Genomic DNA, 24,473 nt, shown 5'->3' with positions numbered 1-24,473 from the left:
CAAGGTAAAAATCGGTCGTTCTGCCCCTGAACAAAGCAGTTAATCCACTGTTCCTCGGCCGTCATTGTAGATAAGAATTTGATTTGACTTTCTTAGTTGAAAGAGCTCTCTCATTGTCCCTCCTATATCCTGTCACGTCGTAATAGTCATGTTCTAGCGTATGCTGAAACTTAAGAGCTTCCCTACAGTTAGACTTGACCAGGGGAGGGAGAACAATGATATCTACTGTAGTACGTTGTCATAGACCCCTTATCCTTGTATTCCCCCCACACAGTCTTGGCCAGAACACAGATTCCGGACTATACCCTAAGATACTTCACACCTGCAAGTAGTGAAATTGGATGTAGTGATTTGACCCCAAACCTGACGTCGATGACCTCACAGCTCAGTAGGACAGGCGAGTTGGATGGAACTAGTGACATAAATAGCATGCATCAGCACCCTTCGCAATCAGAGACATCTGACACCAAGTTCCTTCCTTAAAGTACTTTAATTTTTTCCCTTCTCCAAAACAAAAGTCGCCCGAATGAGTATGAGGGCGGCTTTGCTCCTAGTGCCTTAGTCAATGAGAATAAAAAGGTCCTGACACAAATGCCTCAGTTTAACTACTCACAGTCTAGTGGCCTTGCTGGGCCAAAACATTGCGAAATCATAAACTGCACAGTGACGAATATAGGAATCCTGATATTGTGAAAGTTCATATTTGCTCTCTCAATGGTTCTTGGTTGACCTGATGGTTACTAATGAAGTTCAGGGCATCGGAGCAAAGCCTGTGGGTGGTCTTGGAGTTGGGTGGGTTGGAGGAGGGGCGTGTGTACAGTATGTGGGTATGGTTGGGACAGGGTAAGGAGAACAGAACAGTAGAGGGTCTGGGTTGTGTTTATAAGTCGCTCTCTCCGTACAGGGCACTGGAGAAGGAGATGTAGTCCAGGGCGCCTGGGGGCGCGCCGCTGCCGATGTAACTGGTCATGCGGCTGATGCAGTAGTCGGCCTGCTCTGGGGGCAGCTCCCTGCGCAGTTCTTCCACTGTGATGTATGTCTGGGAGGGGAGGACGCAGGTCAACAAGGGTTATCAAGGGTCCCACCACCGACATCACAAAATCAGAATCAGTGGCTCCATGTGATCAGTGGCTCCATGTGAAAGACTTCGCAGAAGAATATAGGTGCAATACTGGTGCTGCCCAACTCACCTTGTCAGAGGCCAGGATCTTGAATGAGGCCATGACCTGATCGGCGGTGTCTGTCTCGGCCGTCTCGCGGGTCATGAAGTCGATGAAGGCCTGGAAGGTCACCACACCTGTGTTGTTGGAATCCACCAGCGTCATGATGCGGGCAAACTCCACCTCACCCTGGGGGATAGAGAGAGAGAGAGAAAGGAAGAAATTATTATATAAGTACAACAAATAATTACTCACACAGAGAAACTAATGCACTGTATGTCCATTGCCTCAAATGACTGGCTCCTGAACAGTGTTGCCAACAATTTCAGTGAGATCTGCTATTGGCTCCGATGAAGTCACGGCATCAATTTGCCTTGTAAAAGCTGTGGTCCCCGGCATAGCGTTTTCAGCCCCTCTCCTTGTGCTTCTCTGCCCGGCATAGCGTTTTCGCCCCCCTCTCCCGCTGCACACCCCCTCCATTTGTGCTTTTCTGCCAATGTGTGCTCCGTTGCTGTAACTTCTGTTACACAGACAGCTTCTCCCACTCTCATTTGCAGCAGAATTGAGTGAAAAAGTCGCTAAATGCTGTCAAAACCATATAGAAACCCCTCAGTCTCAAAACCGTCCGCAGCCTGAAAAGTAGAGGAATTTGTGGCTAGAATTATTTACCAATAAAAGTCACTGGAGGGCATGTGAAAAAACAAAGTCGTTAAGTTGTCAACACTGGTCCTGAAGCAGTCCGACTCACCAGATCGTATCCCATGGAGATGAGACAGGCACGGAAGTCATCTGGGTCCATCATACCATTTCTCTTCTACAAAAGGAAAAACAAAGATCACTAAGCCACATGGGCAGGAAAGGGATGTAAATGTTAAGCGTAACGATTCCTAGCGCAAGCTCGGTCTTACCCTGTCAAAGTGGTTGAATGAGGCTCTGAACTCGTTGAGCTGCTCCTGGCTGATGCCCTTGGCATCTCGGGTCAGGATCTGGTTCTCCACCTCGTTGATGGTGCGGGCAATGGTGGTCAGGAGCTGCTCCCAGCCCACACGCACATGCTGAGAGGAGGAGAGGGGAGAATATAGGATTATAGAATCAGAAGACTTCACAGAGGTCTACAATACAGACAGGGAGAGAGGAGAGAGAGAGAAGGTGGGGAGAGGAGGACATAAAGATGGGAACCCCGCGGCAATACCTCCATGGTGTAGTTGGTGTGCTTGTTGTCGAAGATGAGGGACTCCTGGCTGAGCTGGTGGTCTCCCTCCAGCTTGTCGATGTTGCACTTGTAGTTTATGATGTTCTGCTCGTACTGCTTCAGGTTGCTCATCTGTTCCTCCAGGGAGCCGGCGATGTCCACAGACACGTGGCTGATCTCCTACAGGAGGAAAGAGGGGCTGTGTTAGAGTACAATGACGATTCATTCATTTAATTTATTCAGCCAAGATAGCAACTGTTTTAAAGGGAGTCCTGGGTTCCATAGAATCAAACCAAACATACACATCACATAAAAGGTGTTAAAATACAGGATTCGTCGACTTTGTCTTGAGAGGATATGCTTGAACACTCATAAAACAGATCTGGAATAATCTAATGAAGATGTGAGTTTGAGCTGTGGGGTATTGGTTACCTCCATCTTGGTCTGGATCCAGGGTCCAATGATGTTGGCCTGGGCAGCGAACTGGCGCCTCAGCCTCTCGTTGGACTGCTGCCTGGCCACCTCCTCCTGCAGCATCTGATCCCTGAGGGGCACCAGGTGTTTCACCTACACACAGCAGATAAAGGACAAAATTGGTTACTGGACCTGGAGCTTGAGGCATCCTGATGGATCCGTGTAAAAAGTTTGAATGATAACCAAAGAATCGTTGCATTGAGTTTGTTTAGAACGTCTCTAGAACGAGAGGGGTCAATCCCTCTCCCTGAGCAGACAATATCAAAAAGAGATGGACATGTACTCACAGCATCCCATTTGTCGGTGATGTCCTGGGGGGAAAGGTTGGTGTAGGGGTTGACTCCTGACAGCTTGATGCCGTAGGTCTGAGCGATCTTCACGATCTCATTCTGGATGCCCATGGTTGCAACGCGCTCCTTATCAGCCTCTGGCAGAGTGGCCTTGAACTGGTCATGGGCTGTGATCAGACTCTGAGGAAGAGGAGGAGCAAAGGGAATGACGAAGAGGAGAAAGTGAAGGAGGGAAGGAATGATAAATGGATGTAACAAGAATGCTGCCCCCCCCACCTATCATGCCCCCTCCCTCTCTTTGCTTCCTACCTGAATCTCCTCAATGCTGTGCACAATGAACATGTCCTGCAAGTCCTCCATGGCTCCGTCCATCCAGTTGTTGAAGGGGGCTGCTCTCTTGGCGAACTCCAGGTACAGCTGGTCGATGGTCTCCCACAGCTTCTCCACACGCTGAAAAAACACACAAAAGCCAGTCGGTGTTATCACCTGGTAATTGAGGTCATCCCAGACTTGTATGGAGGGTGAGAAAAAGACAACTTCCGAAGCCTATTTACTGGAAGTAAGGTAGGTTATATAGAGGGTAGGAAGGCACGGTGTTATGTGGAGGTGAGAAATAGGGTAATGCCTGTCTGTCTCCAGGGTACCTCCAGTGAGTCTCTCCTCTTCTGGGTCAAGGTGCCCAGGTTGTCCCACTGGTCGCAAATACCTTGGCAGCGGGTGTTGATGGTGACGGCGTCATGATAGTCCAGCTCACTAGGACATGAAGAATATGAGATTGGAGCTAGCATCGGAGTAATTTCAGGCCACATCTTTATCATTCGATCAGTCTGTCTCTCAGTGGCTCTCTTTTCCCTCGCTCTTTCTTACTTGAGCTCCTGGGCGATGGCAGCAATCTGCTCCACTCTGTCCTGGTGGGCGGCCAGGTCGCTCTCAAACGCCTCGTGCTTCCTCATCAGGGCACGGATCTCCATCAGTGAGGCAGACTCATAGTCCTTCATGGACAGCAGCTCCACCTTACCTGAGGGCCACAGAGAGACACACACTTGACTAAAACACAAGTAGAAATCCATTTACAGCTATTACAAAGTTCAGAGCAGGATTTTTACAACCTAAACAACACAAACCCTCCACTTGATTTGAGATCATTGAGAGTCTCCCCTCGGAAATGGAAAGAGCCATCTCCCATACCTGAGGTCCAGGACTCATGCAGGGAACACTTCTGCTTGAACTTCTCAGCCAGGTGGTCCAGCCTCTCCAGGCGGCGGATCTCAGTGAGCAGCCACTCCTCATAGCCCTTCTCTACCTGCTCCAGACCCTTCCAGGCATTGGCAATGTCCTGAGGGGAGACAAGTCCGAGACAAACCAGGGGCTCAGTGAATGAGAACACGACAGACAAGGGACCAGATGACTGTAATAAGAGTGGGACCAGATGACTGTAATAAGAGTGAAAGGGCGGGTTAACGGGAGGGGTGGCTGTGGGGGAGGGGGGGACGTACCGACACCATCTTGCCCTCGGAGGGCATGAAGGCTGGCCTGTTGCTCAGCCTCAGCTTGGTCTGCAGGGTGTTGAAGTTAATCTCCAGCTGACACTTCTCCTGCACCTTGGGAGGCTTGTGGACGCGACGGTAGTCACGGAAGTCCTCCAGCTTCTGCTGCATGGCGCGCATGGTTTGCTCGGCCACACGGTTCTCCAGCCAGGGGATGGTGCGACGGATCCACTCCAGCAGCTAAGGGGAGAGGGTAGTACCGAGATGCCTCCACTGAAGCCATCTTAACACAGAGACATTTGGAATGGACCGAGAACGGGTCAAACTAAAAAGGCTGCACACTCACCTCACTGGCCAGCTTCTCATACTCCTCCATGAGTTTCTCGTTCTCCTGGTTGACAGCCAGCACCTTGCAGATCCTATTGGCAGCCGTCTCGGCCTAGGACACAAGAAGAGAGGTCAGGGAGGATGTCCAGGCTGGACCTCTAAGGGGAAAGGCTACGTAGAATGGTGGTCAGTGAGGAAACCTCAAACTATAACAAATAAAAGTGAGTCGCACACTCCATATATAAACTCCCAGTAATTTCTTGGGTGAACCTCACCTGCTCGGCTCCAGCGAAGGCATGATAGAAGCAGGACACATAGGTCATGATGGCTTTCTCGTCGGGCTTTGGGGTGTTCACAATATCTCAAATGGAAAGAAAGTCTAAATTATTGCCATCGTTGTCCAGAGAAAACATTTGTTCCTCATTCTGGTTCAGACAATATGAGCGCTTTTTGTCAGCAACTATGATCCGTCTTAATGCTACAGTGCATTCAGGAAAGTATTCAAAGCCCTCAACATATTTCACATTTTGTTAGGTTACAGCCTTATTCTAAATATTTTTGCAAATGTATTCACACAAAAAAACTGAAATATCACCCTTTAGGCAGTGATTACAGCCTCGAGTTTTCTTGAGTATGACCCTACAAGCTTGGCACACCTGTATTTGGGGTGTTTCTCCCATTCTTCTCTGCAGTTCCTCTCAAGCTCTGTCAGATTGGATGGGAAACATCGCTGCACAGCTATTTTCAGGTCTCTCCATAGATGTTTGATCGGGTTCAAGTCCAGGCTCCTCAAGGACATTCAGAGACTTGTCCCGAAGCCACTACTGCGTTGTCTTGGCTGAGTACTTAAGGTCGTTGTCCTGTTGGAAGGTGAACCTTCGCCCCCAGTCTGAGGTCTTGAGCAGGTTTTTGTCAAGGATCTCTCTGTGCTTGGCTCTGTTCATCTTTCCCTCGATCCTGACTAGTCTCCCAGTCCCTGCCACTGAAAAACATCCCCACAGCATGATGTTGCCACCACCATGTTTCAACGTAGGGATTGTGCCAGGTTTCCTCCAGACGTGACGCTTGGCATTCAGGCCAAAGAGTTCATTATTGGTTTCATCAGAACAGAGAATCTTGTTTTTCCATGGTCAGAGTCTTTAGGTGCCTTTTGGCAAACTCCAAGCAGGCTGTCATGTGCTTTTTACTGAGGAGTGGCTTCCGTCTGGCCACTCTATCATAAAGGCCTAATTGGTGGAGTTCTGCAGAGATGGTTGTCCTTCTGGTAGGTTCTCCCATCTCCATAGAGGAACTCTGGAGCTCTGTCAGAGTGACCATTGGTTTCTTGGTCACCTCACTGACCAAGGCCCTTCTCCCCTGATTGCTCAATTTGGCCGGGCGGCCCAGCTCTTGGAAGATTCTTGGTGCTTCCAAACTTCTTCAATTTAAGAATGATGGGGCCTTTAATGCTGACATTTTTCATTTACCTTCCCCAGACCTGTGCCTTGAGACAATTCTGTCTCAGAGCTCTAACGACAATTCCTTCGACCTTAATGCTTGGTTTTTGCTCTGACATGCACTGTCAACTGTGGGACTTTATATAGACAGGTGTGTGACTTTCCAAATAATGTCCAATTAAATGAATTTACCACAGGTGGACTCCAATCAAGTTGTACAAACATGCTAAGGACAATCAATGGAAACAGGATGCACCTGAGCTCAAATTTGAGTCTCATAGTAAAGGGTCTGAATACTTATGTAAATAAGGTAATTTGTTTAAAAAATATATTTTTTAATTTTTTAGACTTGATCAAATTTCTAAAAAGCCGTTTTCGCATTTTGCCATTATGGGATATGGTGTGCAGATTGATGAGGGAAATGCAGAAGGCTGTAACGTAACACAAATGTGGGAAAAGCCAAGGGGTCCGAATACGTTCCGAATGCGCTGTATAACTTAGATTCTTGGAGTTCTGTAAGAAATGTGGTTCACCTTCAGCATCCAACATCTTGGGGATGTCCAGGTACTTCTCTGCTACCTCGAAGGCAGTGTTGAGATTGCCCATGGGGTCATCCTACACACACACACACACACACAGGACTCGGTGAGTAAGAGGCTAAAGACCAGCACTAGTTCAAACAGACAGGATGCACTCAGACATTCTGAACTACGTCGGCAGCTCGCTTTCTATTGTTTATTTTCTATTGTTTCAAAATACTGTTTGGAACACGGTCTGTTCAAAAGAAGATGGTGCATCACTGTACTCCCTGGCGAAAGCAACGCTGCCGAAACATGTCAGAGTTCTCAAATCTTTGTAGCGTTGAACATTATAAATTGTAATTATAAGCTGTTTAATTATATGAATAGTGCCTTGGTCCTTGTTTTTTGTTGTTGTTTCATGACGTTTAAAGATAATATAACTAAGATTGAATTAGTTATCATAGTCCATCACATTGTAATCACGTCTGAAGCCACTCCATGCATTATTGACATTTTAGTCATTCCCTCAAGATGATGATGCTGGATCATTTCAAGGTCTTTTTTTGTTGTTGTGTCAATTCATAAAACATGCACTGTTTTAAAGAATAGTACACTGAACCATCTCGAGCAGGTATTCGATTGTTACTTCAAGCCAGTGTCTTAACAGAATCGGTCCGTCAGTAATGTTAGCCAAAGCACAGTTCAGTTGTCTATGCCAGTTCCTCCAGCCTCACCACTGTTCAGTTAGAGAACAAAAGAGCTTTTAGAAGAATCAAAATGACCAACAAAAAAAAAACATTACAAAAGGTTCAGAGTAGACTACGGGTGTGGACAATGGTGCGGGCTGTTTGAGTGATGTTTGTGTGGGCAAGTGGAGAGACTGGCTGAGTGTGGACCAGGGAGGTACGGACCAATCATGCAGGGATGTGGGTGGGAAGAGTGACAGCACCTTGCGCAGTTTGGAGTAGTCAATGAGGTCAGGTCTGTGTCTGTGGATGAGGGCACACAGTGCCAGGCCATCCTTCCAACTGAGACACAGACCCAGGGAGAGAGATAGATGGAGAGAATGATATACAAATCAATCAAAGACGAAAAGGAGGAACAAAAAGAGATGAATGCATAGGATCTGTGAAAGAGGTAAACACAGGATGTGTGAAGGAGAGAGAAGAAAATGTGAAAGTGTAACAGTGAGATGAAGAATCTCCTCTAACAACTGCGCAGATTCAGAACATTGTAATGTTCTGAATCAGGATGTAAACCATGACTAAAACACATATCAGTGACTACAGAATGCATGTGACATGTTGTGAGCCAGCTATGTGACCAGAACAGAGTAGTGGCTGCTCACCTGATGTGGAAGTTCTGCACATTGACATTCCTGTAGGGGGCAGTCTTCCTCTGGCACCACAGCAATAGCCCCTCCTTAGCAGAGGTCTCTGAACACACACAATGATGTAAGGTAGAATTTTATTTTTAATGTTTGATCCGTTTATAGCATAGAAATAACCCTAACCATGAGAAATGCCTATTGCATATGTCACATATATGACTGACGAATTGTAAGGTGCTCAGAGGGGATTGTTTTTGTGTCTTTGAAGAGTGCTCACCCTCTACAGAGATGTCCTGGATGGCGAAACGCAGAATGATGGTCCAGATCATCCCCAGGGTCATCTTCACATTACCATCCACAATCTCTGCCGAGGTCAAGGGTCAGTTAGATCGGAGGATAGACACATAAGATGTGGAAATACATTTGCAGGAAGTAGATGAGCAATATGAGAAGTTTAGGGTTTCAGGGTTTCGGGGCAAGTCTCACCCTCTGCGCCGATGGACACCAGCTTGACTCCCTTGCTGCAGATGAAGTCCAGGGCCTTGTTCACGTTGGCGATTTTGTGGAAACGCATTTTGCCTTTGTCTGGCTTGGGAAGCCTTTCACCTGCACATTCACATTCACACACACACACGAGTTAGATTAATGTAAGTGAATGGAAATTGTGAAGTGTATTTAGACATTTCACCATGCAAAAAAGAGTGAAACGTCAATGTTGGACAGTAATTGAGCCATCTGCCTGTGGGGTCCAACTACCTGAGATGACCTCCAACAGCAACATGAGTTTGAGTCCATTCCTGAAGTCCTCCTCAATGTTCTCAATCTGTGTGCCCGCTTTACGCAGGTGAGAGTTGCACCAGGCGGTGAAGGTCTGAGAGAGAGAGAGAGTGTGTGTTAGAATACTTCATAATATTTTAGGCCAAAATCCATTATGCCTCACTTATGACAACGCCTTTAACAGGAGAGCACCATGTGTCTTTTCAGGGGTTTTGGGTCAATATATCTAAGTTACTACTGATCCTACTTTGGTTACTTCAAATTCTAGAAAAATAATCCACTTGAAAGCTGCAGTACACAATGATCTCATAAATGAGATGCCATCTGTCATAACCAATGTAGACGGTGTATAACAGCTGTCGACTGTGTAGAACAGTATAACAGACTTTAAAGCTAAAACTACAACAACCACCCCTTCGGTACGAATGTTATTACAAAGACATAAGAGTAAAACTATGCGGCATAAAAGTCAAGATAGTTGAGGAACATATTTCCGATGTCCCAATAGCATGGCATCAGGTTTATGAACTGATATACAAAAACAGCATCAAATTCGTTCTTTTCAAATGAAGCTATTATGTAAAATCCTCGCTATAACAAGAATGCTCAGTGTATGGGGGCATTGAACAGTCAGAGCGGTGCAGACTCTGCCACGCAGAAACAGAATCGATAGATCATCCCTCTTGATACTGTCCATCGTTGGCTTGTTTTTGGAATCAGGTCCAGGAATGGTTGTGGTTGGACCTGCAAACTGTATTGTTGGGGGATTTGAAGGACCACAGTTAGTCAATAGGAAATATAATTGTGCTGTTGGGTAAAGGGTCAGTTATTTTTGGGGCAATTTCAGCAGAAATGTTGCAGATGGGGAGGTTCAAGTCCCCTAGTGAGACACCATGGTAGAACGGAGAGATGTATTGAAAGAGGAAAATGGTAGAAAGACCATTTACTGGGAAATATGGGTTGATCTGAGTCTGTCTGAAGGTTGGAATTAATACATACACAGTATAAATATTTGAGATCCTCCAATCAGGGGTGAGGGTGGATGTGATTATTGTATGCTTTGCGACGTTATTAATATTTTGTTTTCGCGGTGTAACCTCTGTTACTGCTGGTTGTGGGTGCACTCACTTCCGTGCCCGCCCGGGCGTTGGGCGGGGCTTGGTCCTTCTCGCCCATGGAAAATCCCTTCAGGCTACGGGGTTCATCCTGCCGGTGTCTCGGGGCGAGCCCACCCACTGACCAGAGCACCCACTGATGGGGAGGTACCGTTCGTATTGTCTTTGTATTATATTGTTGAAAAATATAAATCATTTAGAGACAACAAAAAAGCATGGGGTAAATGATACAGTACGCCCATTCATTTATGAGTACGGGATTTACCTATTTTTCTAAGACTGTGATACAGCTTTTATACATTTTGAAGAGTACATAGTAATGGATACTATTTTGAACACGTGAAAATCTGTGGGAAGGACTGATCCTAGAGTGAAGCTGTTGGAAGTTGTGAAGACCAATCTGTTTTGTATTTATCTATGGGCTTAAGAAATCGATAACACAGCATGTGCCGTTTTCCATAAACTGGAGTGAGAGATCATGAGAGGGAAAGAGGGACGAAATGGAGAGACTGAAGAATGCTCAGGCCCAATGTAATTTGATTTAAAGCTGGAAGAGGAGACTCTTCCGCAGCAGGTGTCTACCCCCCAAATCACCCTCTACTGCCATTGATGCCCAATTTTAGACCGGGTTGGAGGAGGGGGGAGAGAAGGAGGAGAAGGGAGGCGGATGAGTGGGTGTAGGAGGCTATATCGGATAGCCAGGGGACAGCTGACAGCACAGCATTCCTGCAGCAGACACTCTCAACCAACAGTGTGGGGAAAGGGAATGCTGGGAAAAAAGAGAGGGGGGCTTTTGAACAACTCTCAATGTTAGGTGTTACTGAAAAGCTATCTCGCCCACTGGAGATTTGGGATGGGAATATACAATCATTAACCTTTTATCCTTTTTAAAATCAGTGAAAGGCAGTGACCACTCTTGCAAAACCTCTTTATTACCGGTGAATTCATTAAAATGAAAACCTTCGTATTGATGATGGATCAACTCCTAACGATCATTATGTTTAATTCACTTGTAAAAAGGAATAACAAAAAATGAACTGTGGAAAGAATATTAACATGGAATGGATCTCATATGTATGACACAGGTAAAAAAAAAAGAGAAAAAAAGAAGACACAAAAAAATGACTTGGACCAAAAGAGGCATTCATATTGACACAACAACATGGCCTATCCCTAACCGACACCTACCTTGTTAAGCAAACTCTGGACTAATTCATAACCAGTGTTGAACTACAACTTTACTGAGTTGTGTTCTGAGCTCGCTGGGGGAGGGGGGGGTGTAACTCATGTCCAAATATCAATTGCACATAAAGCCAGAATAACAAACAAGGCCTCACCACAAAATGAGTGTCTCAATGACCTGTTTCTAAAGCTGAACCATTAAACATTACATTAAACTCACATAACACAAATTCCCATACCGGCACACCATGCCATTCAGTAATTGAGCAACTCTTTCTCTAGCTGAGAGTGACTGTACCAAGCCACGACTATATTACAAGCGCTTGTATTAGCACTGTGTTAATACAACTTCCAGGCTAAACCATCCTTCAGAAAAATGCTAAAACTGAGCATTGAAGCAAAGAAACTCCACCAGAAATGATGCCTGTTGCCGTCACTGAGGGCAACAGCTTCTCCAACCTATTACCTCAAACCAGAGGGAACTATGGGAAAAATAAAATACCTATCATTGTGGAACATGTTGGTAACATAGCGAGTCTGGGGCTTTAGTCCTGCCATGTCATCCTTCCAAGTCTCATTCATCACTTGAATGTGAGGAAGCCTGGGAAACGAGGCTAGGTATGGGGCTAAGGCCAGTGAGAGACTGTGGCCCTTGGTCTGGTACTCCAAGGAGCTGGGCTGGCACTGGGATTAGCACCCTCCACAGGCATGCAGGCCTGAGTCATCTGGCAGGAGCCCACCTGCTCTCTACTAACCCTTGTTGTTAGTGGGGGCATTTCCATGTAAAAAGCCCCATGAGCACTAACATGTGAAGTTCATAGGAGTGCATCAAATTTGGTGTCAATTTAAAGCGAGGAGTCTATTTTTGTTGTCGTTGTTGAAATTAAGGCATATATACATTTTCCCAAAATGTTCCATCCAAAAAATGTGGAATAAGCAAAGGCTTTGATTTCTAGTCAGATGGAAAAGGGGTCTTAGAAAACAGCTAACAGAAAAAGTCTTAAAATGTATTAGAAATCCATCAAAACATAATGTTGAATTAAAGACCCCTGCCAACTAATAACATATATATATATATATATTATATTGCCTAGTGTTGTCGTTCGGGATATTTTCTCATTTCTCTCCCTCATGGGGGAGAATAATGAAAGTTCACAGAAGTAACAAGTAAAAGGAAGACCTACCAATTAGTCCATGTTTTTACTGATAACACTTGGGTTTATGATGTATTAAGGGATTAAAATGCCTCATTCTGTTAGCAGATTGGTAACAGAATGACTCAAATCTGTAACAGAATGACTCAAATCTGTAACAGAATGACTCAAATCTGTAACAGAATGACTCAAATCTAACAGAATGACTCAAATCTAACAGAATGACTCAAATCTAACAGAATGACTCAAATCTAACAGAATGACTCAAATCTAACAGAATGACTCAAATCTAACAGAATGACTCAAATCTAACAGAATGACTCAAATCTAACAGAATGACTCAAATCTAACAGAATGACTCAAATCTAACAGAATGACTCAAATCTAACAGAATGACTCAAATCTAACAGAATGACTCAAATCTAACAGAATGACTCAAATCTAACAGAATGACTCAAATCTAACAGAATGACTCAAATCTAACAGAATGACTCAAATCTAACAGAATGACTCAAATCTAACAGAATGACTCAAATCTAACAGAATGACTCAAATCTGTAACAGAAGGACTGCAACTGAATTGGCTACAATGAGAATTCGTAGTCGTCACAAACCACAGTTGGGTCACCTGCTACTGTCCTCCATTCCACTGGCCTACTGTTATGCTCAGCTCATAATCGATTTAATTTGCCTTATGTCGCGTGGTGGTCAAAGCAAGAGTGTGAAATCAGTCTGGACAACACTCTCCCTCCCGGTCTCTCCAGTCAATGTCACCTCTCCCGGCTCTTACTGACACCTACCCTCTTTCCAGTTACTGTAACAAACCCTCTGACCCATTGCACACCGACTGACAGCGGACTCCCGTGGATGTTAAAAAGTAGTTGTAAAGACTTGGTTCTGCTCAGGACCGACAGAATGTGGTCTTGTTCATTAGAATAATAGCCAGTGTGTAGAACAATCCACAAACATGCAAAGAAGGATATAAAACATTTTCTACCTTTATGTACCTACTCAGGATACATCACCATGAAGAGAATGAGATTCATAATGATGTATTTCTGTATAGTACAGAACAGGGATCCATAATGTCATTCTGTTACCGGGTGTTAATCCACTTCACTTACTGTAGTTCAATAACCCAAATAGATTTTTTTCAAACTCAAGGTGTCATTTGATAGCCGACACCACCATTCTTCCTGCTGACATCTTTGCCTCTTAACTCAGAGTAGATACGTTTTGTGAAAACGTGGTCACAAACGGAGGGAGATGTGACTGTCATTCTGTTACCAAACCTTACATCTGCAATGTTCTGCAAGGAAGTGTTTTTTTGTGGAAATGGTTCAAAGTTGTCCTTGTGCATATAGCTGCATGGTTTTTTAAAACTTTGCAATCAATGTTTTTTGTTTGGCAGTGTGTTAAAGTGAGAAATGGGAGTCTCAGCGTCATTCTGTTGAATTGCCTTGTGGGTAAGAATACGGGGCCTGCACGCTTAATACAATGGCATGGCACACGTAAGCCTGACGGCTCAGACGGAGGAAACAGACAGGTATCTGCACACACAAAGAAAACATGAGCACACAAACACTCATGAATATCTACAATAGCTGGACACACTGACTCATACACGAGGTTGTATAGGCTTAGTGTACACACGCAAACACACCAATAATTGATTTCCATTCAAAATCATATTTTCCCTAAACCTATCAAATATACATTTGAGTCTAGCATTTAGCTAAATAACAGCAGTGTCACCAAATCACTACATTCCAACACTCCCATCATGCAAGAAATAGAAGAGGACCGTTACACATCAGCATCAATATTTCCCCCCAAAATGTATTGTATGTACTGCCACCATTTCCATGACTACCAGTTACCTCTGAGTTGCCAGCATATAATGAACGCTTGGTTGCCAGTCCCTTTCTGCTTGAATTGCTTTGCTAGCACTACTCTAATCCACAATTCTCTATTACTGCCCAGATCAGTTTAAGAATTAGAATCCTTGTCGATGGTCTTTTTTCAATAACAACACATACTATAAGCGATAACATTCCAGTGAGTTTGTGTTTAATATGCGTTTCACAACGCTTGTAATCAGTGTAAATTACTATGGTAATATGCAGTGGACTTCGAAAATATTCAGACCACTTGAATTTTTCCACATTTTGTTACGTTACAGCCTTATTTGAAAATTGATTAGTTTTTCTACAACACAAAAAGAGATGACTAGTCACTCACTTCACTCCTCAAAGGCTTTGGCAAGAGTTGTAAACAATGTATTAGATGATGAAATTAACGTGTAAGGATCCATAATCACAACCTAAAGCACAAAACAATCACGTCAAAGCAAGGGTCTCTTCACCACCGTGGAGATAAATGTATTACATTTAGGTGTACAGCCAAAAGCATGCATGGAATATTGGTTTGTTTGCAGCAGTAAGGGGCTACGAGTAGACGTGTTATGTTGGTACCACAGTGTCATCTCTGAGGAAAGAATGAGAGCATCCCCAAAGCAGGCAACACGGTGCCAAATTGTTCCTTCACTACAAGCATGGCATACCCGTGTTAAGTCTGAGGTGAGTTGTTGAATGGTTATAGTTCCTGTTCCACACCACTTCTTGTATAGGTTTGGTTAATGTTAATGTGTTAATGTTAATAAACCCATTATATAGACTGAGTACTAAGCACCAAGTGACTATCAAAATGCAACAGACATCCTCTATCCTGTCTGCATCTCCATGGAATGATCATTTCTAAAAACATGCGGGAGGGCATCACTGCTATAACATATAGCCATCACTGCTATAAAATGATAATCCCATCCCTACATAGTTATACGCACTACCACATTACATGTCAGACCGTATACAAGAGGTCTCATTTCAGACAGACTACGCAAAATCGAGAAACTGACAATTGTTTGAGATTAGAGTTCGGAATTAACCGAGGTGACAAAATGCCTAAAAGAAAAGTGCCAGTCTGTTCGTGCTATCATGCCAACTCCCCGTCACTCATTGTTATGTTTGGCTTGACAATGACAGCAATGGCGCTGACAAGAGCACAAAGAGATCTGGGACCAGGCTAATTACTATTGCATAATAACTTACAGCATGTCAACTAGTGTGGCGCCCCGGCAGCTCATTGAGTCAACGGGCACTGCGTGCATGTCTGCCAGCATTTGAGAAGGCTGCAGAAACTCCATGGACTATTTATAACTGCTAAAGGGCTAGCGTCAGCATCATTTGTAGGCCTTCTGGTGTCGAAAGTACAGTGAGTCTTATGAGACTGTACAGACATATGGAGGCTTCCATGCAACTATGGATGATGCAACATGGTATCCATTGAAAGACAAGGATTTATAAATGACGCTCACTAAAAAAAAAATCAGATGAGCCAAAAGCATTATGCAACAAGCAACAACGTAGCATTGGTACTACTACAAGCAGTACATTTTGCATCTCATTAGACAGATACCACACAAAATACAATACATCAAAATTCTGCCGTTTACAATTAATGGAAGACAATAATCAGTGAATGAGATGCTTGGAAATGTTTTTATTGGGGCTCTTCTCTGCCATCGCCGAGTTATGCCACCATTCTGGACACTTGCCTAGTGTAAAGTAAGGCCTTTGCCATGCACCCTTGCAATTGTAAAGCAATTCATATGGGGTCATCAGAAATACCTGCGTGACCTCGACTCCTGATACCGATAACTCCCCACCCCCATTGGCCTACTGGGCCACACCAGGCAGTTTATAGAAGCTGGCCCTACAAGGACACCTCTTCCGGAATAGCAACTGCCATTTGATCATACTGATGGCTTTCTCAGCCACCTCCCTCCACAGCCTGTAAGAGGCTCCCCCATCGTGCCCTCCCTCCCTCCCGACAGAGTCAGCCCCCATAATTCCCTGCTCGTCTTTCAGAATGTAGAAAAACGGCTCAAATGAATCTATTGAATGATTTCACAGTCACATAGTTTGAGTTACCCTTGGGAGAAAATAAATAGATATGACAGGTGAATAGGCGAGACAAGATACACCTGATGTTATCACCATTTCTACGAGTTAATAATAGATTGCGTTGACTATAGGAAGTTGTAATTGGCGTATTTGGCTGTAGTTCATTGCTAGCCAGGCTTGTAGTTCATCACAAACAGGGTGGGCCAGGACCACCCAAAAGCATTTACTGCATTCCATCATACTGTATCAGGGTGTTACAATATTCAATGACTATGCAGTGGAGGCATGGAAAGCCAATTGATAACTACGCAATAAGACAATGAGATGATATGGTTTTAGAGGCTGGTAATTTCACACAGCAATTAGTGGACTAGAACACACACATCGCACTGGTTCATGTGCTGGAAAAAGATAAGTGATTGAAACGTGATCAGAACATTTAAGCAGTTGTGGTTCCATAAATGATCACTGACAAACATCCATACAGCAAAACCTTTCAAGTATTACGTTTTGTCACGTGCACAAGTACAGTGAAATGACTCCCTTGCTAGCTCTAAAATGTAATAGTGTGTGAGCAAAGCAATATAACCCAACTCCTTCAGAGATGCTTAAAGGAGTAGTTCCCTATTTTACAACTCGATGTTAGATGGTTCCTCACAGTCACTTCCATTGATTGCTAGCTTGTGCTGGCTAAGGTTAACTGAAGTTTGTAGTGGCCATTTAAAGAACTGAACCGTGGACTACAGTTTTATCTTGGCCCATATAGACTACTTTCAAAGTGAGGAACCATCTAACATCAAGCTGTAAAATAGTGAACTACTCCTTTAAGTGGGTATAACACATAATCGAAATCCCTATGTGAAGCGGAGCATGTCACCTGTGCACCTTAATGCATGTGAAGGGGTGTGAAACCTTGCATGGGAAGCTGCATCCAGCAATCTATGCAGCAACCCTTTTTTAGCGGTCTCCAATACAGTCTTGTCCCTTCGCTACAACTCGGGAGAGGCCGTGCGTCCTCCAAAACACAACCAAGCCAAGCCGCACTTAACCCAGTGCCCACTTAACCTGGTAGCCAACCTTACCAATATGTCGGGGGGAAACACCGTACACCTGGCGACCGTGTCAGCAGCATTACGCCCGGCCCGCCACAGGAGTCACTAGTGCGTGATGGGACAAGAACATCTCTGCCGGCCAAAACCTCCCCTAACACGGCTGACGCTGGGCCAAATTGTGCACCGCCCCAGGGATCTCCCGGGCGCGGCCGGCTGCAACAGAGCCTGGACTCGAACCAGGATCTCTAGCGGCACAGCTAGCGCTGCGATGCAGTGCCTTAGACCATTGCACCACTCGAGAGGCTTTCCAAATAGATATCGAACAGGTGGTAGGTAGACAGACAGACAGTCCTGTGGCAGTCAGGGCCCAGAGACCAGAGGTAGGATCAGACAGCCCTCCATAAACACGGATTAGGTCTAATCCCTAAACTACACCCTGAGCCAGGGGAACACCAAAACACGTGTTACGTCATCAACCATAAACCTAAGATGGATAAAAAGGTGTAGCTGTACATACATAGTATAATACATGAATATGTACTTTTTGCAGGTAAATACTGGACGCAAACACAATTGCGAAAGGTGACCATAGTCGATGCACTGAAATCTCAAAATCCACAAAATAGGGGCCCTGGGCATCTACTTAGTGCAGTGCAACATAGTCAGAGCTGATGTGGTCATAGCTAATTATGTTAAGGCTATGGCGAGAGACTGATTGGGTTCTGGGTGCCGTGATTAATGCATTGATATCTATACATCCCGACTACGCCACTGGTAACAGGCAACAAACACAGAAATCACAAGGCCCACTACGACAAGAATTTCCGTAGGCTTGTGTGATATAAGTTGGCCTGTGCAGTCATCACATTTGTTCTTCACTGTTTGGTGCAAACAGTCCCTAAGCACTCGAAGAGGACCTTCCGGGTCAGATGTCTGCACCCCAAACAGCGTGAATTTAGCATGATGGCTGTTAAAAAGCCTTATTTGCGGTGATACTGACAAACATACAATGGCATAGCAGCACAGGGGCATGGTGAGGCTCTAGAGGTTTTTACTTAAAGAAATGTCGGGCCATTAATGGATAAGTCCCCCACGGTGTACTCTCAAACCCCCAGAGAGTGATGAAGAAGCAAAGCGCTAGAAGTAGCAGTTGGGATTGATGGGCTGAAGGGACATGATAGAAAGGGTGGGGTACAGGTTAAGTATTTATAGTTCAATAGTCTATTTGGAGGTCTGAAACGCAGCAAGCGCTCTTGCCACTTCTACGTTTCACTGTCTTGGTGTTGCCATCTGTTGCGGTCTCTCACTTTGTTGAGTTCTCTGAAATATAGAAACTGTAAGACTGATGGGAAACCAATGTAGCCTACCCCGGTCAATGACAACTATGGGGATACTTGGGATGTCCCTACCCTACCTGATTGAAGTTGACATTTAAAATGGTTAAGGTAAGGACTACGGTTTGGTAGGGGTTATGGTTAATGGGTAGGAATGTCCCAAGGATCCCAGATAGCACTGACCATTAAAAAGAGGCTTAAGTATAAGCTGGTATAATTATGTGCAATCAATCTTCCCAAATCAAACAGGTGAATGAATGACCAGTACTGATTTAGATCAGTGAGAATGTTAACCATCCCCAAAATGTTATTGTGCATGCAATCATTTAATCAATGAGTTCCCTGACAACTCCTTGCATATCCAGAGATCACACTAACCATGTTACTCCCTGCAGGCTACATAGGCCCCGATTATGAATATTGAGAATAAAGTCTTAACGTGATATCAAGATCGAAATGTAATTTTCCATAATGCCAAGCAACCTGTAGGCCAGCCTACTTAATAATATGACCCGATAAAAAAATATTACCTTGCGCTGTTGTTTCTCCCAGGCAGGGTCCAACAGAAGGTCCCTGTCCCAATCATCCTCTTGGGTCATGTAGACTTGCTCCGAAGTCATGTAGGAGCCATATTGCACCTGTGTTTCGATTGCTGTCATTTCGCTGTCTCCTTTGGGAGATGCTTATCCCCTCGACCTAATCAATTTAATTTGCACCTTTCAACTCCTAAGCCAGCAAACTTGTAGGGACACTTTCTGTGGCAGAGAAAGCTGCGCCCGACTTGAGATTCCTGCCTATAGATGCTACTCCCACCGCACGAAGTAAAGACCGCACTCCAACCCCTGGTCAGAGACGACACACGTAACAACCGGTTAATTACGACTGACTCGACGTGAGGCTATTAATGACACACCTAAAAGGATATAGGCATAACTACAGGATGTCCAGAGGTGCATATCCGTGTCTTTACGCCTCTTGAAGATGCATCCATCTACGCTGAACAAAAACATCAACGCAACATGTGTTAAAGTGTTGGTCCCAAGTTTCATGAGCTGAAATAAAAGATCCCAGAAATGTTCCACATGCACAAAAAACGTTCTCAAATGTTGTGCACAATTTTGTTAACATCCCTGTTAGTGAGCATTTCTCAAGATAATTCATCCACCTGACAGGTGTGGCATATCAAGAAGTTGATTAAAAAGGCATGATCATTATTAAACAGGTGCACTTTGTGCTGGCCACTTTAGTTGTCAAACACAATGCCATGGATGTCTCAAGTCGAGGGAGCATGCAATTGGCATGCAGACTGCAGGAATGTCCACCAGAGCTGTTGCCAGAGAATTTAATGTTCATTTTTCTACCAGAAGCAGTCTCCGTTTAAGAGAATTTGGCAGTACTCCAACCAGCCTCACAACAGCAGATCATGTGTATGGCCTTGTGTGTGTGTGTGTGTGTGTGTGCGCACGAGCGCTTTGCTAATGTCAGCGTTGTGAAGAGTGCCCCATGGTGGTGGTGGGGTTATGGTATGGGCAGGCATAGGCTACGGACAACAAAGACAATTGCATTTTATCGATAGCAATTTTAATGCAAAAATATATACCATGACGAGATCCTGAGACCCATTCTATTTTAAGGCATCTGTGACCAACATGCACATCTGTATTCCCAATCCATAGATCAGGGCATAATGGATTTATTTAAATTGACCGATTCTCATATTATGAACTGTAACATTTTTTAAATTGTTGCATGTTGTGTTCATATTTTTGTTCAGTATAGAATGCATGACTTTTCTACAGATCACTTTGGCAGCATTTACACAAGCAGACCAATTCAGAATTTTTTTCACCCCAGTAATTGGTATTTAGACCAATCATATCAGATCTTTCACCTCAACATCTTTTTCCAAGAGCTGACCTGATTGGCCAAAAGACCAATATGTGATAATAAGATCAGAATTGGGCTACCTGTGTAAAATATAGGATTCCCAATGACATTCTTTATTGTAGCCATGTGTGACAGGGCCAGGGGGTAACTGCCACTAACCAGGGGTTGCAGGCTCAGGATAAAAGTCCAATATGAAACGCTTTAATCCACAGTCACCCTCCGCAGTAATAGTGCAACGCAAAACCTTTCAGTAAACATGTCCCTCCATGCCCGTCAAAAAGTAGGCTAGCCAAAACAAACTGGTCGTGTCAAATGTAAATTTATTGAGTCTTACAAGTAACACAGAACAATGGGGTCTTAATTTATCTAATATGTCAAAAAGGTAATGAACATTTCAGGCGATTATCATTTTTAGATTTCAAATAAATGGTTCTGCAATCAGCAACCTGTAGATTTCATTTTCTGTAATGGACAAATATCGCTAAGCTACAGATTTACAGTAGTTTCCCTGATTTCTATTAAAGCTTCATCTTACATATCCTATTCAGTCTCAATCCACATGAGCTCAAACAAGTCCCTTAGTAAAAAATATGTTGTCGGGAATTCCAATGCACAAAAGATTAAGAAGGGGGAGCTGGAGAACAATTGTTTAGTAGTATGTGGTTAGTGGCAATTTAGAACCTGAATGTAACAGATGAGTAAGGAAACTTTGATTCAAAACTGTGCAAGGTATACCGTAGGCTGAGCGCACAATTTCTTTTTAGGAATACCTTCCAAATATTGAGTTGCACCCTCTTTTGCTCTCAGAACAGCCCCCAATTCGTCGGGGCACGGACTCTACAAGGTATCGAAAGCGTGCTACAGGGATTCGGGCCCCATGTTGACTCCAGTGCTTCCCACAGTTGTGTCAAGTTGGTTGGATGTCCTTTGGGTGGTGGACCACTCTTGATACGCACGGGAAACTGTAGAGCATGAAAAACCCAGCAGCCTTGTAGTTCTTGACACACTGGCAGTTCTTGCGCCATACCCCTGTTCTAAGGCACTTAAAACTTTCACCCTCTGAATGACACACAACCCATGCATTAATAGTGTCAAGGCTTAAAATCCTTATTTAACCCGTCTTCTCCCCATCACCTACACTGACTGAAGTGGATTTAACAAGTGACATCAATAAGGGATCACAGCGTTCACCTGGTCAGTCTCAAGGAAAAAGCAAGTGTTCCTAATGTTTTGTACACAGTGTAGTCTGATTGTCAGACCCCAGTCAAAAGACCAATTAGTGGCATAAGATCAGAATTGCACTGCCTGTGTAAACGCAGCCTATGAAATCATAAAGGTATACTTCAGGATTTTGTCAATGAAGCCCTTTATCTACTTCCCCAGTCAGATGAACTCGTGGATACCATTTCTTATGCTTCTGCGTGCAGTTTGAAGGAAGTTGCTAACTGGTGTTTGTGCAATTGCTAACTAGCATTAGCATGCTGACTGGAAATCTATGGTAACTGCTGGCATGCTAGTAGATACCATAAATGTTCATTGTTGCCAACGCTAGCTAGAATTGCCCCGAGAAACATACTGGATGCAGAGACATAAAACGGTATCCATGAGGTCATCCGACTCTGGGGAATTAGATAAAAGGGCTTCATTGCCAAAATCCCAAAGTATCCCTTTAAAAATAAACCACGAGATAACATTAAGGGTTCCCAATCAAGGTATGCAAATTGCAATTAGACAATTTAACCGGGCGATTAGGAAATGTAGAATATACTTTGCAATGCAATATATGGGAGGTATAATACTGAATGGTGTCCTCTCGGCATTCATATCTTCTAAGCCAATGCAGCTGTGGAATGTTCTCTCTAGGCCATGGTGTTGTAGGCCTGTAGATGTATTGGCTATGGGATAAGAGTGAGAGGGTAGGCCGTTGTGTTGCAGATTGAGGGGGGGGTAGGTGGATTTGAGCCGGTCAGTGGTGCATTGGTTACTCACCCAACATGCGTGGGACACAGTTGTCGATAGCCCTACCTCCCTCCGTTCAGCTGGCCTTTTGCATACCACTGCGTCCTTAGCCAATCAAAGCACAGCTGGAACACCTCAGTTTTGAGAGTGAACGCACGTCTCGCTGGAAATACCTCAGAAAAATATGCCACAACACAAACATGCGCAACAACTCCGGCAAACCCCAGCCTGATCATCCTCAATTACAATACGATAGTTTCCTAAATCTGTTTGACTACAGGTTATTTCAATTAGGAGGGACTACTTCAATGTTTATTGAATGACATTATATTAATGGCTCATTTCAATTTGGCTCATTACTTCCTTTAAAAACAAATAGAATGAAAAAAAAAAAAACCCTGACTACTGTAGATGGGTCATCTAATTCCCTTATGGAAAATGGCATCAGAAAGAGGCATGAAAAGGCTGGATGATTTCTAGTCACATCAAACCCACATCAGGTGAGTCTGCAAAGGCTACATTGTGTAAGTGCCTGGTGGAGTTGACCCTTATATGCCATACTAGGACTCCATTGAGGGGACATGACCAGACATTCAGGCCCCTACGTCTGAACTGGGCGGGTTGGGCTTCCAGCATCCCAGATCTCAAAGAAATAATAAGATGGAGTGCCTCGTTGTGCAGGAGTGGGGTCAATGAGGGGAAGTGTATGGTCGAAGTGCAGGCGTGGTCGGGGGCAGAGGGCTTTACCTTTGTGGGGACTGCGTCCACGGCATTGCGCGACTCTAATTCTCTTCCCCGTCACACGCAACATGGCATCCAGGGGCCCAGGAGCCATTTTAGCTGTAATAATTAGCGAGAAGGGAAAATGGCTGGAAGTGCAGTAAAAGTAACAAGGTCATGCACTACAGTTAACATCACAAAAAGCCATATATAACAAATCAATACTTTCCTAACAGAAATCAAAACTGATCCAGTAAGCAACTGTAGTCTACAACGCTACAAAAATAGTTGAAGACCTTCCCAACACCCACGGTTGACATGAGGTTTGTTGAGTATTGAGGTACACTATATATACACACAAAAGTATGTGGACACCCAATAAAATTAGTGGATTTGACTATTTCAGCCACACAGCAATGAAATCTCCATAGACAAACATCGGCAGTAGAATGGCCTTACTGAAGAGCTCGGTGACTTTCAACGTGGCACCGTCATAGGATGCTACCTTTCCAACAAGTCAGTTTGTCAAATTTCTGCCATGCTAGAGCTGCCCCAGTCAACTGTGGGTGCTGTTATTGTGAAGTGGAAACATTTAGGAACAACAATGCCATGAAGTGGCCCACAAGCTCACACAACAGAACCGCTGAGTGCTGAAGCGGTAAAAATTGTCTGTCCTCGATTGCAACACTCGCTACAGAGTTCCAAACTTCAGCACAAGATCTGTTCGTCGGGAGCGTCATGAAATGGGTTTCTATGGCCGCACACAAGCCTAATATAATCATGCGCAATGCCAAGCATTGGCTGGAGTGGTGTAAAGCTCGCCACCATTGAACTCTAGAGCAGTGGAAACATGTTCTCTGGAGAGATTAATCACACTTTAGCATCTTGCAGTCCGACGGGTGTACCTGGGTTTGGTGGATGCCAGAACGTTGCCTGCCCGAATGCATAGTACCAACTGTAAATTTTGGTGGAAAAATGGTCGGGGGCATTTTTTATGGTTCGGGCTAGGCCCCTTAGTTCCAGTGAAGGGAAATCTTAAGGCTACGGCAATCAATGACATTCTAGATGATTCTATGCTTCCAACTTTGTGGCAACAGTTTGGGGAAGGCCC

General features: G+C 44.4%; 1 protein-coding gene across 1 annotated transcript; it reads right to left on the bottom strand.

Annotated features, from left to right (window-relative positions):
• Positions 1-471: 471 nt before the first annotated feature.
• On the bottom strand, positions 472-19,685 carry LOC112228938 (alpha-actinin-3). The gene is made up of 21 exons (XM_024394745.2): positions 19,327-19,685; positions 8,974-9,088; positions 8,704-8,823; positions 8,495-8,581; positions 8,236-8,323; positions 7,837-7,915; positions 6,900-6,981; positions 5,206-5,291; positions 4,950-5,042; positions 4,613-4,843; positions 4,305-4,452; positions 3,984-4,134; positions 3,761-3,869; positions 3,426-3,566; positions 3,114-3,296; positions 2,785-2,919; positions 2,353-2,532; positions 2,069-2,215; positions 1,909-1,974; positions 1,191-1,349; positions 472-1,039 (listed from the first exon to the last, which is right to left on the bottom strand). Exons 1-21 carry the CDS (start codon positions 19,453-19,455, stop codon positions 881-883), a joined length of 2,688 nt encoding a protein of 895 aa, XP_024250513.1. The 5' UTR covers positions 19,456-19,685; the 3' UTR covers positions 472-880.
• Between the last annotated feature and the right edge of the window lie 4,788 nt (positions 19,686-24,473).

This window comes from Oncorhynchus tshawytscha, linkage group LG30, assembly GCF_018296145.1.
Source record: "Oncorhynchus tshawytscha isolate Ot180627B linkage group LG30, Otsh_v2.0, whole genome shotgun sequence".
Taxonomy (NCBI): Eukaryota; Metazoa; Chordata; class Actinopteri; order Salmoniformes; family Salmonidae; genus Oncorhynchus; species Oncorhynchus tshawytscha.
The sequence above is the reverse complement of the archived record's forward strand: the minus strand, read 5'-3'. Positions and strand labels throughout refer to the sequence as shown.

Bases quoted from the DNA above. Each gene is read 5' to 3' on its own strand.
- LOC112228938 (XM_024394745.2), bottom strand. From the start codon at position 19,455: ATGACAGCAATCGAAACACAGGTGCAATATGGCTCCTACATGACTTCG. The intron at 8,582-8,703 runs GTGAGACTTGCC...TGACCTCGGCAG, and splicing joins GGTGTCCATCGGCGCAGAGG to AGATTGTGGATGGTAATGTG. The intron at 4,453-4,612 runs GTACGTCCCCCC...GTCTCCCCTCAG, and splicing joins CCGAGGGCAAGATGGTGTCG to GACATTGCCAATGCCTGGAA.